This window comes from Schistocerca americana, chromosome 3 (assembly GCF_021461395.2).
Source record: "Schistocerca americana isolate TAMUIC-IGC-003095 chromosome 3, iqSchAmer2.1, whole genome shotgun sequence".
Lineage (NCBI taxonomy): Eukaryota > Metazoa > Arthropoda > Insecta > Orthoptera > Acrididae > Schistocerca > Schistocerca americana.
This window is the reverse complement of record NC_060121.1, coordinates 933,643,955-933,657,353: the sequence shown is the minus strand read 5'-3', so window position 1 is coordinate 933,657,353 and position 13,399 is coordinate 933,643,955. Positions and strand designations below refer to the sequence as shown.

At 40.1% G+C, this 13,399-nt stretch overlaps 1 protein-coding gene across 4 annotated transcripts in view; it reads right to left on the bottom strand.

Moving 5' to 3' along the window:
* The window catches only part of LOC124605325, an 84,364-nt gene that overhangs the window by 57,433 nt on the left and 13,532 nt on the right, over positions 1–13,399 (bottom strand). For all 4 annotated transcript variants that reach the window (XM_047136927.1, XM_047136928.1, XM_047136926.1 and 1 more), the window contains exon 3: positions 2,964–3,111. In XM_047136927.1, coding sequence (XP_046992883.1) covers positions 2,964–3,111 — 148 coding nt within the window. The remainder of the gene's footprint in view (positions 1–2,963; positions 3,112–13,399) is intronic.

Sequence of the window (13,399 nt, the reverse complement as noted above, 5' to 3'; positions counted from 1 at the left end):
AAAAATAAACGAAAAATATATCTATTCAAAAAAGCAGATAAAAATGCCTTCCTGAGAGACAAACTGAGAGACCATCTCCACTCCTACCAAACCAACAATGTTGGTATACATCAGATGTGCCTTGAATTCAAAGAAATAGTATTGACAGAAATTGAGAGATTGATATCAAATAAATTAACAAACGACGGAGCTGTCCCCCCTTGGTACACAAAACAGTTCAGAACACTGTTGCAGAAACAATGAGAAAAGCACGCCAAACTTAAATGAATCCAAAATCTCCAAGACTGGCAATCTTTTACAGACACTCAATGCGAGATGCTTATAATAGTTTCCAGAATGAAACTTTGTCTCGAAACACAGCAGAAAATCCAAAGAGATTCTGGTTGTATGTAAAATATGCTAGCAGCAAGATGCAGTCAATGCCTTCTCTGCACAATAGCAATGGAAAAACTATTGACGACAGTGCTGCAAAAGCAGAGTTGCCAAACACAGCCTTTCAAAATCCCTTCAACAAAGAAGACAGAGCAAATATTCTGGAATTCAAATCAAGAACGCTTAATAAAAGCAAGTCTTCTGATCTAAACTGTACATCAGTTAGGTTCCTTTCAGAGTATGCTGATGCAATAGCTCCATACTTAACAATCATATACAACTGCTTGCTCGACAAAAAATCTGCACCCAAAGATTGGTATGTTGTACAGGTCATACCAATATTCAAGACAGGTAGTAAGAATAATTCACTAAATTACAGGCCCATTATCATTAACTTCAATATGCACCAGGATTTTGGAACATATACACATTCGAACATTATGGATTATCTCAAAGAGAACGGTCCATCGATACACAGTCAACATGGATTTAGAAAACATTGTTCTTGTGAAACACAACTAGCTCTTTACAAACATGCAAGTGTTGAGTGCTACTGACAAGGGATTTCAAATGGATTCAATTTTACCAGATTTCCAAAAGGCTTTTGACACTACACCACACAAGCCGCTTGCCGTGAAATTGCATGCTTATGGAATATAGTGAGTGGATTTGTGATTTCCTGTCAGGGGGGAGTCACAGTTTGTTGTAATTGATGGAAAGTCAGAGTAAAACAGAAGTGATTTCTGGAGTTGCTCAAGGTAGTGTTACAGGCCCTCTGCTGTCCCTTATCTATATAAATGATTTAGGAGAAAATCTAAGCATCCGTCCTAGGTTGCTTACAGATGATGCTGTTATTTATCATCTAGTAAACTTATCAGAAGATCAAAACAAATTACAAAACGATTTAGAAAAGATATGTGAACAGTGAGTAAATTGGCAACTCACCCTAAATAAAGAAATGTGAGAGGTCATCCACATGAATTCTAAAAGGAATCCATTAAACTTTGATTACGCTATAAATCGCTTAACTCTAAAGGCTGTAAACTCAACTTAATACCTATGGATTACAATTACGAACAATTTAAATTGGAAAGAACACAAAGGAAATGTTGTGGGGAAGACAAACCAAAAAAATGACTTTTATTGGCAGAACACTTGGAAAATGTAACCGATCTACTAAGGAGACTGTCTACACTACGCTTGTCCGTCCTCTTCTGGAGTGCTGCTGCACAGTCTGAGATCCTTACCTGACAGGATTAACGGACTACATCGAGAAAATTCAAAGAAGGCCAGCATAACATTTCTGTCGCAATTTCCTCCACAAAATACATTCAGTTTCAGCGAGACTCTTTCATGTTCAATGGCGGCTTTTGCGACCTTCAAATTCTTACATTATGGTGGTTTACTTTACCCAATACACAAACCGTTGATTTGCTCAAAAAGACGAGTCATTCAGAAAAAGGTTCTCTGCCACATCCTGGAAAACTGAAATGCAAAACTCGTACCTGATGGTAACCTCCCCTCAACCACCAGATTTTCTGAACTGTGCAGATGAGAGTTATCCTTGCAACACTCTCTGCTCCCAAAATTATACTGGCCTCAACCTAGCGCTCACACCCTCTATCCAACAGTTTCCACCACCTCTGTCCTATAACCTCCTCCCTGTTCCCATCCCCTCACCCTCACTGTATGCTGCCTTCTGCCAAAGCAGTTGCCTGTCATTCCCATTCCCTGCTCCCCTCTTTTTCTGCTCCCTGCCTCTGCTATCCCTCCCTCTTCCCTGCCCAACTCCAGAATCCCGCTCAACGTGACGGTTGCATTCCAGTTCAAGCTAATGGAGATAGTGTGAGATTTGCTTGCTTATGGGAATATTTTCTTTCTGAAGGAGGCTTTGGCCAAATGCTAAATGTGTGACAGTCTTTATGTTGTGTCTGTCTGCAACTTAATGTATCATCTTTACTGTGAGTCGGAATCTATACCAACAATTTCCATTACTTGAATGCACGAATTATGTTCATTTACAGCCCTGGTTCTGTGTAACCTGAAGCCATCTGTTTTACATTATATAGTAGATTGTTGAACTGTACCTTTAACTGTCTTGCAGCTAGCTTCAAAAACATTTACTTTAAGAACCATACCTGCCAGAAGACATGGAAACCAACAACGTCTTTTCATATCAAACAGCCAAAGAAGGTTCACTGGCAAATTAGTGTCTATAACTTATCTAATATTATTGCAAATACCCCATTTTATAGATATTATTGTAACTGGCTGGGTAAGTCACTTCCAAGGAAGGGGGGAAGGGAAAGTAATACTAGCTCCAATAGGAACACAACTAGAAAATCACTGAGGTTTTCAAGCCAACTTTCACGCTGAGGCCAGCTTTTACTTAATGAACAGTACTTCACACGTAGCATTTCTTATCGTCAAAGACTCACCACCTCACTATTTCCCATTAATCACCACATCTGCAAAAACACGAAGTACCTGTCATCAACTCTCTGAGTTTATGTATGATTTTATTTCAGTCTGTGAAAATTACAAGTAATTAAGATACCAGCATTTATGCCTGTGCACGGCAAATACAATACCTCGTTATGACATTTACTGGCGATTTGTGAATCAGCATATCTTTCATTTCCCAAGTGAATGGGCACTGCAAGGCATCGAGCTGGTGCTGAAGCTCATCACCTAGGGATATCTTCTCAACTGAACCAATAAGTTCATCAATTTTTGAGTCTGCAAATGTGAACATATTAATGTTACATCTCCAACATTACCATTTTAAGTCAAACGAGAGGTATAAACTTCAAAAATTTAAAATATGTCACAACAACAACACAAAAATTTTCTGTGACACGGTGAAAAAAACAATATGATACGTCAATACATTACTACTCACCACACACAGGAGGTAATGAGCGAAACACAGGCAAATGTAAAGTACACTTAAAAATACAAATAGCTATCAGAGAAGGTCCTTCCTCAGATGCAAGTGCGCGCATGCACACGCACACACACAAACACACCACATGGCCACTGTTGTCTCTTAACACTGAGGCCCAAATGTGATGAGCAGCCAACTCTGGTGGGGTGCGTAGTAGGGACACAAAAGAGGCACAGGTCGGGGAAGGATAGCAGGGTATGGGTAGGGAAAGGTGCTATAGTGCTGCCTGTGTAAGTGCGCAGTGTGTGTGCAAAAATGTGGAGGGAACAGGGCAGTGGGCTGTTAGTTACAGCTTAAGGATGACTGGGAGGCAGGGGGGGGGGGGGGGGGGAGGAGGATGTGACAGGAGAGAGGGGGAAGGACCACACAGGTATGTTTGGGGGACAGCAAGTGTGTGAGGCTGGAGTGGCAGAAGGTAGAGGCAGGTTGAGGACAGGGACTAGTAGAGGTTGAGGCCAAAGGGGTAACCTCCACGCCGTACAGTGGATCACACAGTATCTATGTCAATGCAGGTGTTATGAGAACAAGGGCTATCTTTGTAGCAATTCCGGGATGCACAATTCTGAAAATCTGTTGTTGATGGGAAGAACGCAGATAACAAAGACTGTGAAGTAGTTGAACTGAGGCATACAATGTTGTGCAGGGGCAACTGAGTGCTTCTGCTGTCTCTTTATCACCATTTGGAGCTGACCTTTCATGTGGGCAAGCCTGAACTGCCCACTACAGTCCTGTCAGAGGCATCCCTTACCCCAATAAAGGCAGGACAATCTGTGAAAGCAATCATGAGGCCAAACAACTTAGGTGCAACTACTGTGCCACACTCTATGGGGGCATGGTAACAACAATCTGTCTGTCCGGATCAATGGCCATAGCCAAACTGTGACCAAGTGACAGCTGGACCATCCTGTTGTGAACATGTCACACAACACTATGTGCTTAACTTCAATAACTGGGACACAGACTGGGCCATTTGGAGTCCTCAAACCAACTACACCTTTTCAGAATTGCGCAGGTGGGAACTCTACCTACAACATATCCTTGTTTCTGTGACCCCTCTGGCCTCCAGTCTCTCTAGCCCCTGTCTCCATCTGCCTCTATCCCCTTACCTGCTCCCACTCCATCCTCACACATGGTTGCTACAACAGCAGCACACTTTCATAAACCTTTCCCTTCCTTGCCTCTCTCCTCTCCCTTTTCCATTCAAGCGACAGACTCTCGATGCTACAACCCACTATCCTGTTCCTGCCACATCCCAGTACACTTCCACAGGTAACTTTACACAAATACATCACCATTTTCACCTCAGTCTTCACTGCAGGTACATCATTCCACTTCAAAAGCAGATTTCCCAGGCCATCACATCCAATCCTGGTACTGCTGATCCCTCCAAAGAACAACTTCAGAGCACACCACTGGTGACTGAATTATCCTGGTCTGGAATGTACTGATCAGCTACTGTGATAACACCATGCATTCCTAGTATCATGCCCTGAAATGAGATCTAGCCTGACTGAAATTTTGCCCACCACACCTAGAATAGCTTTTTGTAACCGCCCCAATTCCCTCAATGTTCTTGAAGAATCCTATGTTCCTTCTGGACCCATTTACCCTATGGCTCCTATCCTTGTGACCGTGCAAGACTTGCCCTATGCACCCTCCTACCACAACCTATAGCCACATTGTAACTGGCAAAGGTGAGCCCTTGTGAAGCGGCATGTCATATCAGCAGTTATGTAAACACTGCCCAGCCTTTACATTGGCATGACTACCAACATATTATCAATTAGGATTAATGGGCAAAGGCAGAGGGTATATAATAGGAACACACAATATCCTGTTGCAGAGCACACTCTAAAACATGCCAATCATGACTTCAGTGTCTGTTTCACCACATGCAACATCTCGATTTTTCACCCAGACACCAGTTTCTCAGAACTCCCCAGGTGGGGACTAGCACTACAACATGTCCTTGGATCTCGCCACCAAACTGGCCTTAATTTATGTTAATTTCTTCCACTTCAGCATTTCTTCACAGTAACTACTCTTTTCTTCACTCTGTTTCAGTTTTCTACATCTTTCACTGTCTTACCCATCTATTTTTCATCAACCCCCTCCCACCTCTGTTACGTACAATGCAATTAGCTTTTAACTCTTATTAACTCATGCACGATGTTGAAGCAGTAACGTCTGTCTTGTATATTACCCTGTCTTCCACCTTTAAGCTCTCAGGTTTTCAAATCTCGTCCGATACAGAGTCTTTCCTTCTCATTCCATATAGTAAATCTCCCCTGATCTGCAGTTCTGGGTGGCTCTCCCGAAATCTACCCCTTTTCCTAGACCTCTCCAGTCCTTTTGCTTCAACCCTCTTCCTTTCCCTCCCTCAACCCTTCTTCCTGAAGGAGGAGGTATTAGCTCCAAAAGCTTGACTAATTACAACCTTCTTTTATGTGTGTGTTCTCCCGCCAATGCTTGGTGAGTAGATTTTTTATCTATATAATTAAATTATTTTGGCAAAAATTGATTTTTTTGTTTTTATATTAGAACAATTTGTCTGCCACAAAAGCATCTACTTGGGTTAAAAACAAATGTTTTGTCACAAACAGTTGTCAACTCTTGTGAATGCCTTAAAAAGTATGTAGTAGGTTTTCCAATATTACTTAATAATGTCACCACAACTAACGCAATTCTCAATTAATCAGGCACAACTCCGAATTCCCAATTCATCATGCACAACTCCACGTATGACCCTGATGGCTAATTTTTTGCTAAACATTGCCTTCCAATTTACTACCCCATATGACACCAAAAAATTTATGCATGCAAAGTAAACATGTTTTGGTGAATTACTGGGGCACCTACATCCAGCTTCTACAAAATGTCATGAAAATGTGACTTATACAATAGCTTGCCAATTACCATCAGTCACAGTCTTCCAATTCTTTAATTTATGTGCAAACAGAGTTGCATCTAACAAATTGGATTTATTAATATGATGCTGCAAAATCCTGACTGGAATGTAAATAGTGGAACGGTAATCACTCACCAAACAATGGAGGCATCGAGCAGTCAACAGGCATATAAAGAGATTGAAATCCTTGTTAACCTTTTGCTTGAAAGCTAGCAAAAGTTTCAATCTTGTTTACGCTTCAGCTGCAAAGTTTATGACAGTCCAATACTAGTGCAAAATATTTCAGTAGGTGTGCTGGTTTTGACTTATGAGCCATTTTCAATAAATGGTGAAATGTTTCTTGGTCAAAAGGCATAATTCCACATAGTCAACATCTGGGTAAAATAAAGCAACATATGGCCAGTGGCACTATAGTATGTGGCACCTGGCAAATTACTGTCAACCACATGAACCAGCTGTTGACATAACATTTTGCATCTTGTTAGCAACTGTCAGTCAGTGGATCCATACAGCTTGCTGCACATGATATGCAATGGATAACTGAAAAGGTAATTTCATTTACTGAAGATTATAGTAATTTACACGAGTTGTAGGATATTTAAAGTAGTAACTACAACACAATAGATTAAAGAAATGATATGCTGGGGCAGAGTGCCATGAATGTGGTTGTAGTATTTTAGAAGCAAAGAAAAATATCAAGAATATAGACAGCATACAGTCACAAACATAATAACATCAACGGCCAAAGAAAATTTGAACATAACCTAGGAAAGGAGGAAAATGGTTTACATATGACCTAACAAGTTTCTTATATGGTGGTAATTAATTAAAAAAAATATATCTTTAAACAGGCAACCTACGTCATATGACATCTGGCAACACATTTTCAGGGTAACAGCAACCTGTCTGAGGATGCATCAAATTATGTTGGGGGTTACCATATTTGTAGCCTTCGGCCAAAACCATTCTGTGAAATTGAGAAATCTGTAACAATTACAGTAACTCACAACTCATCACTACTTGGTTTTCACAAGTGTTTTCATGAAATGTATTTCAATTACTTCTGCAACTTTTACAATCTGTCAACAATTTCAAATCACCCTCTTTGTCATCTGTCCTAAGACCTACAGCTATGTTGCTGAATTCACAAATAAAAGTTAAATAAGTCTTATTTGGACAAATCTGTACTAATGGTGAGTACAGTATATCTACGACAAAAATCACTATTGAAGATAGTTAAAAAATATTCAGGATGCTAAGTGATTCTGTGGTAAATTACTGTGTTTGACTTTATGTACACTGTGGAGCAAACTATGGAGACGACAAATGTATGAGGTAGTCTCACAAATATTAGTAATTACAGGCATTAGTGTTAACAAACATTTTTGCATTTTTTCTTTGCTTCTGTTCCTATAACTAAAATCCTCTCATCAGTTAATAGTTATCCCCTAAGTCATTTTAAGAGAAACAGTTTTTAATCAAGCATGTTGTAGGACGTGCTGCATGAAAGAAAGAGAGAATCCTGTCCCACATAGACAAGTGATTCCTATATAATTCTGGAAGGCATGAAATGGTTCAACTCTCTTTTGAGGGGGGAAAAATAAACAAAAATACAAAATATAAACAGAGCTGCAGGGTAGTCAATCTTGACCCTACCGCACACTATTCCGCATTCCAGCTTTCATGGTGGATGGTACGCAGTAGAGGCTTTAAAAACAGTTTCATTAGGTTTTCATAAAATTTTGACAAAGCATTTGATAAGTTATAAGTATTATATGCACTGACTAGCTGTAACACTGCTTTACAAATTTTGTAAAGTAAATTAACTTCCCTACTCCACGGACCACCATAACAGTGGAACAGGTGGTTGGTTAGAAAATTTTAAGGGTGAGTGCTATAAAAGTATTTGAGAACACCTGTCATTACTATTGAATCTACAGTTTTTGGAGATTCTATGCTGAGGAGTGTCACATCTGCTGACATTTTGCTCCTCTATATGAAGACAGGATATGAGTGACCCAAAAAAGAAAAGGGCAGATGAGTAGTGGCTGTCATAATGATGTTTTAGTTCAAGTTTACCCGAACAAAACATACACAAGTTACAATTGCTGGAACATTTCAGCAACAATGAGAATTCCTTGGCACCTTGAAGAATGAAATGTGAAATTAAATATCGTAGATCGGGTTCACGGCAACATGGTACATCAGAGATCAGGCTCAACTGCCACCACACAGTCTTTTACTTAACTCTGCTGTTGTCCTTGGGTCAATATGACCCGACAATAAATTTATCTTTCTATTACTAGGTTAATGCCTGGTGCTTGTAAATTTATGTATTTGTTTCTATTCGTAATTACCTCTTAGAAACCCCGGCGTTGTTGAAAAACATGACCCTGTTTTTTAATAACTGAAATATGTACACTTGCATTCCTTGGATCATAATGACCCAATTGCTTTTAAATACTCATTTATACACTTGTTTACAATCCATTATATCCAATCCACACATATATCAGTTAACATAACCATGGAGTCCACTGCTTGCTTTGCAACAACAGACACTGTATTGCTGAAGACGTTACATCCGACTGAGCATTAAAGGAAGACATTATATTTTTAGCTCTTGCACTAAATAGTGGTGTATTTTTATCATAGCCAAATACTGCCTGTCTGATAATGAATTAGAAACAATAGGCAATGCATCTAATAGTTGCTGTTGTTGTCTTCAGTCCTGAGACTGGTTTGATGCAGCTCTCCATGCTACTCTATCCTGTGCAAGCTTCTTCATCTCCCAGTACTTACTGCAACCTACATCCTTCTGAATCTGCTAAGTGTATTCATCTCTTGGTCTCCCTCTACGATTTTTACCCTCCACGCTGCTCTCCAATGCTAAATTTGTGATCCCTTGATGCCTCAGAACATGTCCTACCAACCGGTCCCTTCTTCTTGTCAAGTTGTGCCACAAACTCCTCTTCTCCCCAATACCTCCTCATTAGTTATGTGATCTACCCATCTAATCTTCAGCATTCTTCTGTAGCACCACATTTTGAAAGCTTCTATTCTCTTCTTGTCCAAACTATTTATCGTCCATGTTTCACTTCCATACATGGCTACACTCTATACAAATACTTTCAGAAACGACTTCCTGACACTTAAATCTATACTCAATGTTAACAAATTTCTCTTCTTCAGAAACACTTTCCTTGCCATTGCCAGTCTACCTTTTATATCCTCTCTACTTCGACCATCATCAGTTATTTTGCTTCCCAAATAGCAAAACTCCTTTACTACTTTAAGTGCCTCATTTCCTAATCTAATTCCCTCAGCATCACCCGATTTAATTTGACTACATTCCATTATCCTCGTTCTGCTTTTGTTGATGTTCATCTTATATCCTCCTTTCAAGACACTGTCCATTCCGTTCAACTGCTCTTCCAAGTCCTTTGCTGTCTCTGACAGAATTACAATGTCATCGGCGAACCTCAAAGTTTTTATATCTTCTCCATGGACTTTAATACCCACTCCGAATTTTTCTTTTGTTTCCTTTACTGCTTGCTCAATATACTGATTGAATAACATCGGGGACAGGCTACAACACTGTCTCACTCGCTTCCCAACCGCTGCTTCCCTTTCATGCTCCTCGACTCTTATAACTGCCATCTGGTTTCTGTACAAATTGTAAATAGCCTTTCGCTCCCGGTATTTTACCCCTGCCACCTTCAGAATTTGAAAGAGAGTATTCCAGTCAACATTGTCAAAAGCTTTCTCTAAGTCTACAAATGCTAGAAATGTAGGTTTGCCTTTCCTTAATGTATTTTCTAAGATACGTCGTAGGGTCAGTATTGCCTCACATGTTCCAACATTTCTGCGGAATCCAAACTGATCTTCGCCGAGGTCGGCTTCTACCAGTTTTTCCATTCGTCTGTAAAGAACACGCGTTAGTATTTTGCAGCTGTGACTTATTAAACTGATAGTTTGGTGATTTTCACATCTGTCAACACCTGCTTTCTTTGGGATTGGAATTATTATATTCTTCTTGAAGTCTGAGGGTATTTCGCCTGTCTCATACATTTTGCTCACCAGATGCTAGAGTTTTGTCAGGACTGGCTCTCCCAAGGCTGTCAGTAGTTCTAATGGAATGTTGTCTACTCCCGGGGCCTTGTTTCGACTCAGGTCTTTCAGCGCTCTGTGAAACTCTTCACGCAGTATTGTATTTCCCATTTCATCTTCATTTACATCCTCTTCCATTTCCATAATATTGTCCCCAAGTACATCGCCCTTGTATAGACCCTCTATATACTCCTTCCACCTTCCTGCTTTCCCCTCTTTGCTTAGAACTCGATTTCCATCTGAGCTCTTGATGTTCATACAAGTGGTTCTCTTATCTCCAAAGGTCTCTTTAATTTTCCTGTAGGCAGTATCTATCTTACCCCTAGTGAGATAAGCCTCTACATCCTTACATTTGTCCTCTAGCCATCCCTGCTTAGCCATTTTGCACTTCCTGTCAATCTCATTTTTGAGACGTTTGTATTCCCTTTTGCCTGCTTCATTTACTGTGTTTTTATATTTTCTCCTTTCATCAATTATATTCAGTATTTCTTCTGTTACCCAAGGATTTCTACTAGCCCTCATCTTTTTACCTACTTGATCCTCTGCTGCCTTCACTACTTCATCCCTCAGAGCTACCCATTCTTCTTCTACTGTACTTCTTTCCCTCATTCCTGTCAATTGTTCCCTTATGCTCTCTCTGAAACTCTGTACAACCTCTGGTTTAGTCAGTTTATCCAGGTCCCATCTCCTTAAATTCCCACCTTTTTGCAGTTTCTCCAGTTTTAATCTACAGTTCATAACCAATAGATTGTGGTCAGAGCCCACATCTGCCCCTGGAAATGTCTTACAATTTAAAACCTGGTTCCTAAATCTCTGTCTTACCATTATATAATCTATCTGATACCTTCTAGTATCTCCAGGATTCTTCCACATATACAACCTTCTTTTATGGTTCTTGAACCAAGTGTTAGCTATAATTAAGTTATGCTCTGTGCAAAATTCTACCAGACGGCTTCCTCTTTCATTTCTCTCCCCCAATCCATAAGCACCAACTATGTTTCCTTCCCTCCCTTTTCCTACTCTCGAATTCCAGTCACCCATGACTATTAAATTTTCATCTCATTTGACTACCTGAATAATTTCTTTTATCTCATCATACATTTCATCAATTTCTTTATCATCTGCAGAGCTAGCTGGCATATAAACTTGTACTACTGTAGTAGGCATGGGCTTCGTGTATATCTTGGCCACAATAATGCGTTCACTATGCTGTTGGTAGTAGCTTACCCACATTCCTATTTTTTTTATTCATTATTAAACCTACTCCTGCATTACCCCTATTTGATTTTGTATTTATAACCCGGTATTCACCTGAGCAAAATTCTTGTTCCTCCTGCCACCGAACTTCACTAATTCCCGCTATATCTAACTTCAACCTATCCATTTCCCTTTTTAAATTTTCTAACCTACCTGCCCGATTAAGGGATCTGACATTCCACGCTCCAATCCGTAGAACAACAGTTTTCTTTCTCCTGATAACGACATCCTCTTGAGTAGTCCCCGCCCGAAGATCCGAATGGGGGACTATTTTACCTCCGGAAAATTTTACCCAAGAGGACGCCATCATCATTCAACCATACAGGAAAGCTGCATACCCTCGGGAAAAATTACGGCTGTAGTTCCCCCTTGCTTTCAGCCGTTCACAGTATCAGCACAGCAAGGCCGTTTTCGTTAGTGTTGCAAGGCCAGATCAGTAAATTATCCGGACTGTGGCCCGTGCAACTACTGAAAAGACTGCTGCCCCTCTTCAGGAACCACATGTTTGTCTGGCCTCTCAACAGATACCCCTCCGTTGTGGTTGCACCTACGGTACGGCCATCTGTATCGCTGAGGCACGCAAGCCTCCCCACCAACGGCAAGGTCCATGGTTCATGGGGGTAGGATCTAATAGTGGGGAGGACATTTCAAAAGAAGAAAACCTTACTAATGAAGATAGCACTCACCCTTACATCAGAATCAGAAGAATTTGCTTCAGACAATGAGGTTGGTAGTGGCAATTTGCAGGCTGTAGAAGTAGTTAAATTGAAAGGTACAAGCATCGGTCGGAGTTTGGTACCCTTTCCACATAATGGAAAGGCATTCAGTGTAAACAAAATGAAAGAAACAGCTGGTCCCACTTGCTTTTCAAGTAATTATGAACAAAACTCTCTCCACTACTCTGTTGCAAATGACTAATATTGAAGGCCAAAGAGTGTATGGTGACAAATGGAGAGATTTAGATGAATTTAGTTTAGAAGCATATATTGGTGTATTATTGCTTGCTGGTGTTTAATCGTATGTTGAATCAATAGGCAGCTAATAGTATCCACAATCAGGCAGATCAACTTTTCCTGCTACAATGTCATAAAGATGTTCTTTCACATTTCTCCAGTGTCATGTTTTGATGAAAAGTCTGACTGGCAGGTGCAAAGAACGAACGACAAATTAGCACCTATAAGGTTCAATGGCTGGAAATAATTGCAAAATTTTGTAATCCTGAATTAAATGTTGTTGATGAGCAACTGGTGGGCTTTAGGGGTCACTATCCAAACAATATATTCCAAGCAAACCCACCAACTATGGGATAACGATGCAGACACTGTGCAACAGTGCTAGTTCGAATGCTCTGCAAATACAAATCTACACAGAAAAACCACCTGGTGTACCACTTCAGAAAAGCCAAGGCATGCGTGTCGTTATGTATCTGTCATGAGCTAAGAGAACAGAATGTTGTATTTGGTAATTCTTTTACACACAATAATTTTCACATCCAATATCTCAAAAGAATGGTTACAATGTTGGGTACACTCAGGAAAAACAAGACTGTAAGTTATGCCAAGACATCCACAGTTCAGAATTCTGTTTCTGATTAAGATACCACAATAGTTTACTAGAATCCAAAGAAAAATAAGTATGCTGTTCAAAGGAGCACAAATCAGCAACAGAGAAGATGAAAAGGTAAAAGTTATATTAGATTGCAATGCTACAAAAGGTGCAGTTGAAATGCACTACCAGCTTACTGCCACATAAACATGCGAGGAAAATACTCATCACTGGCCTGTAATTTTATTTTATAATATGCT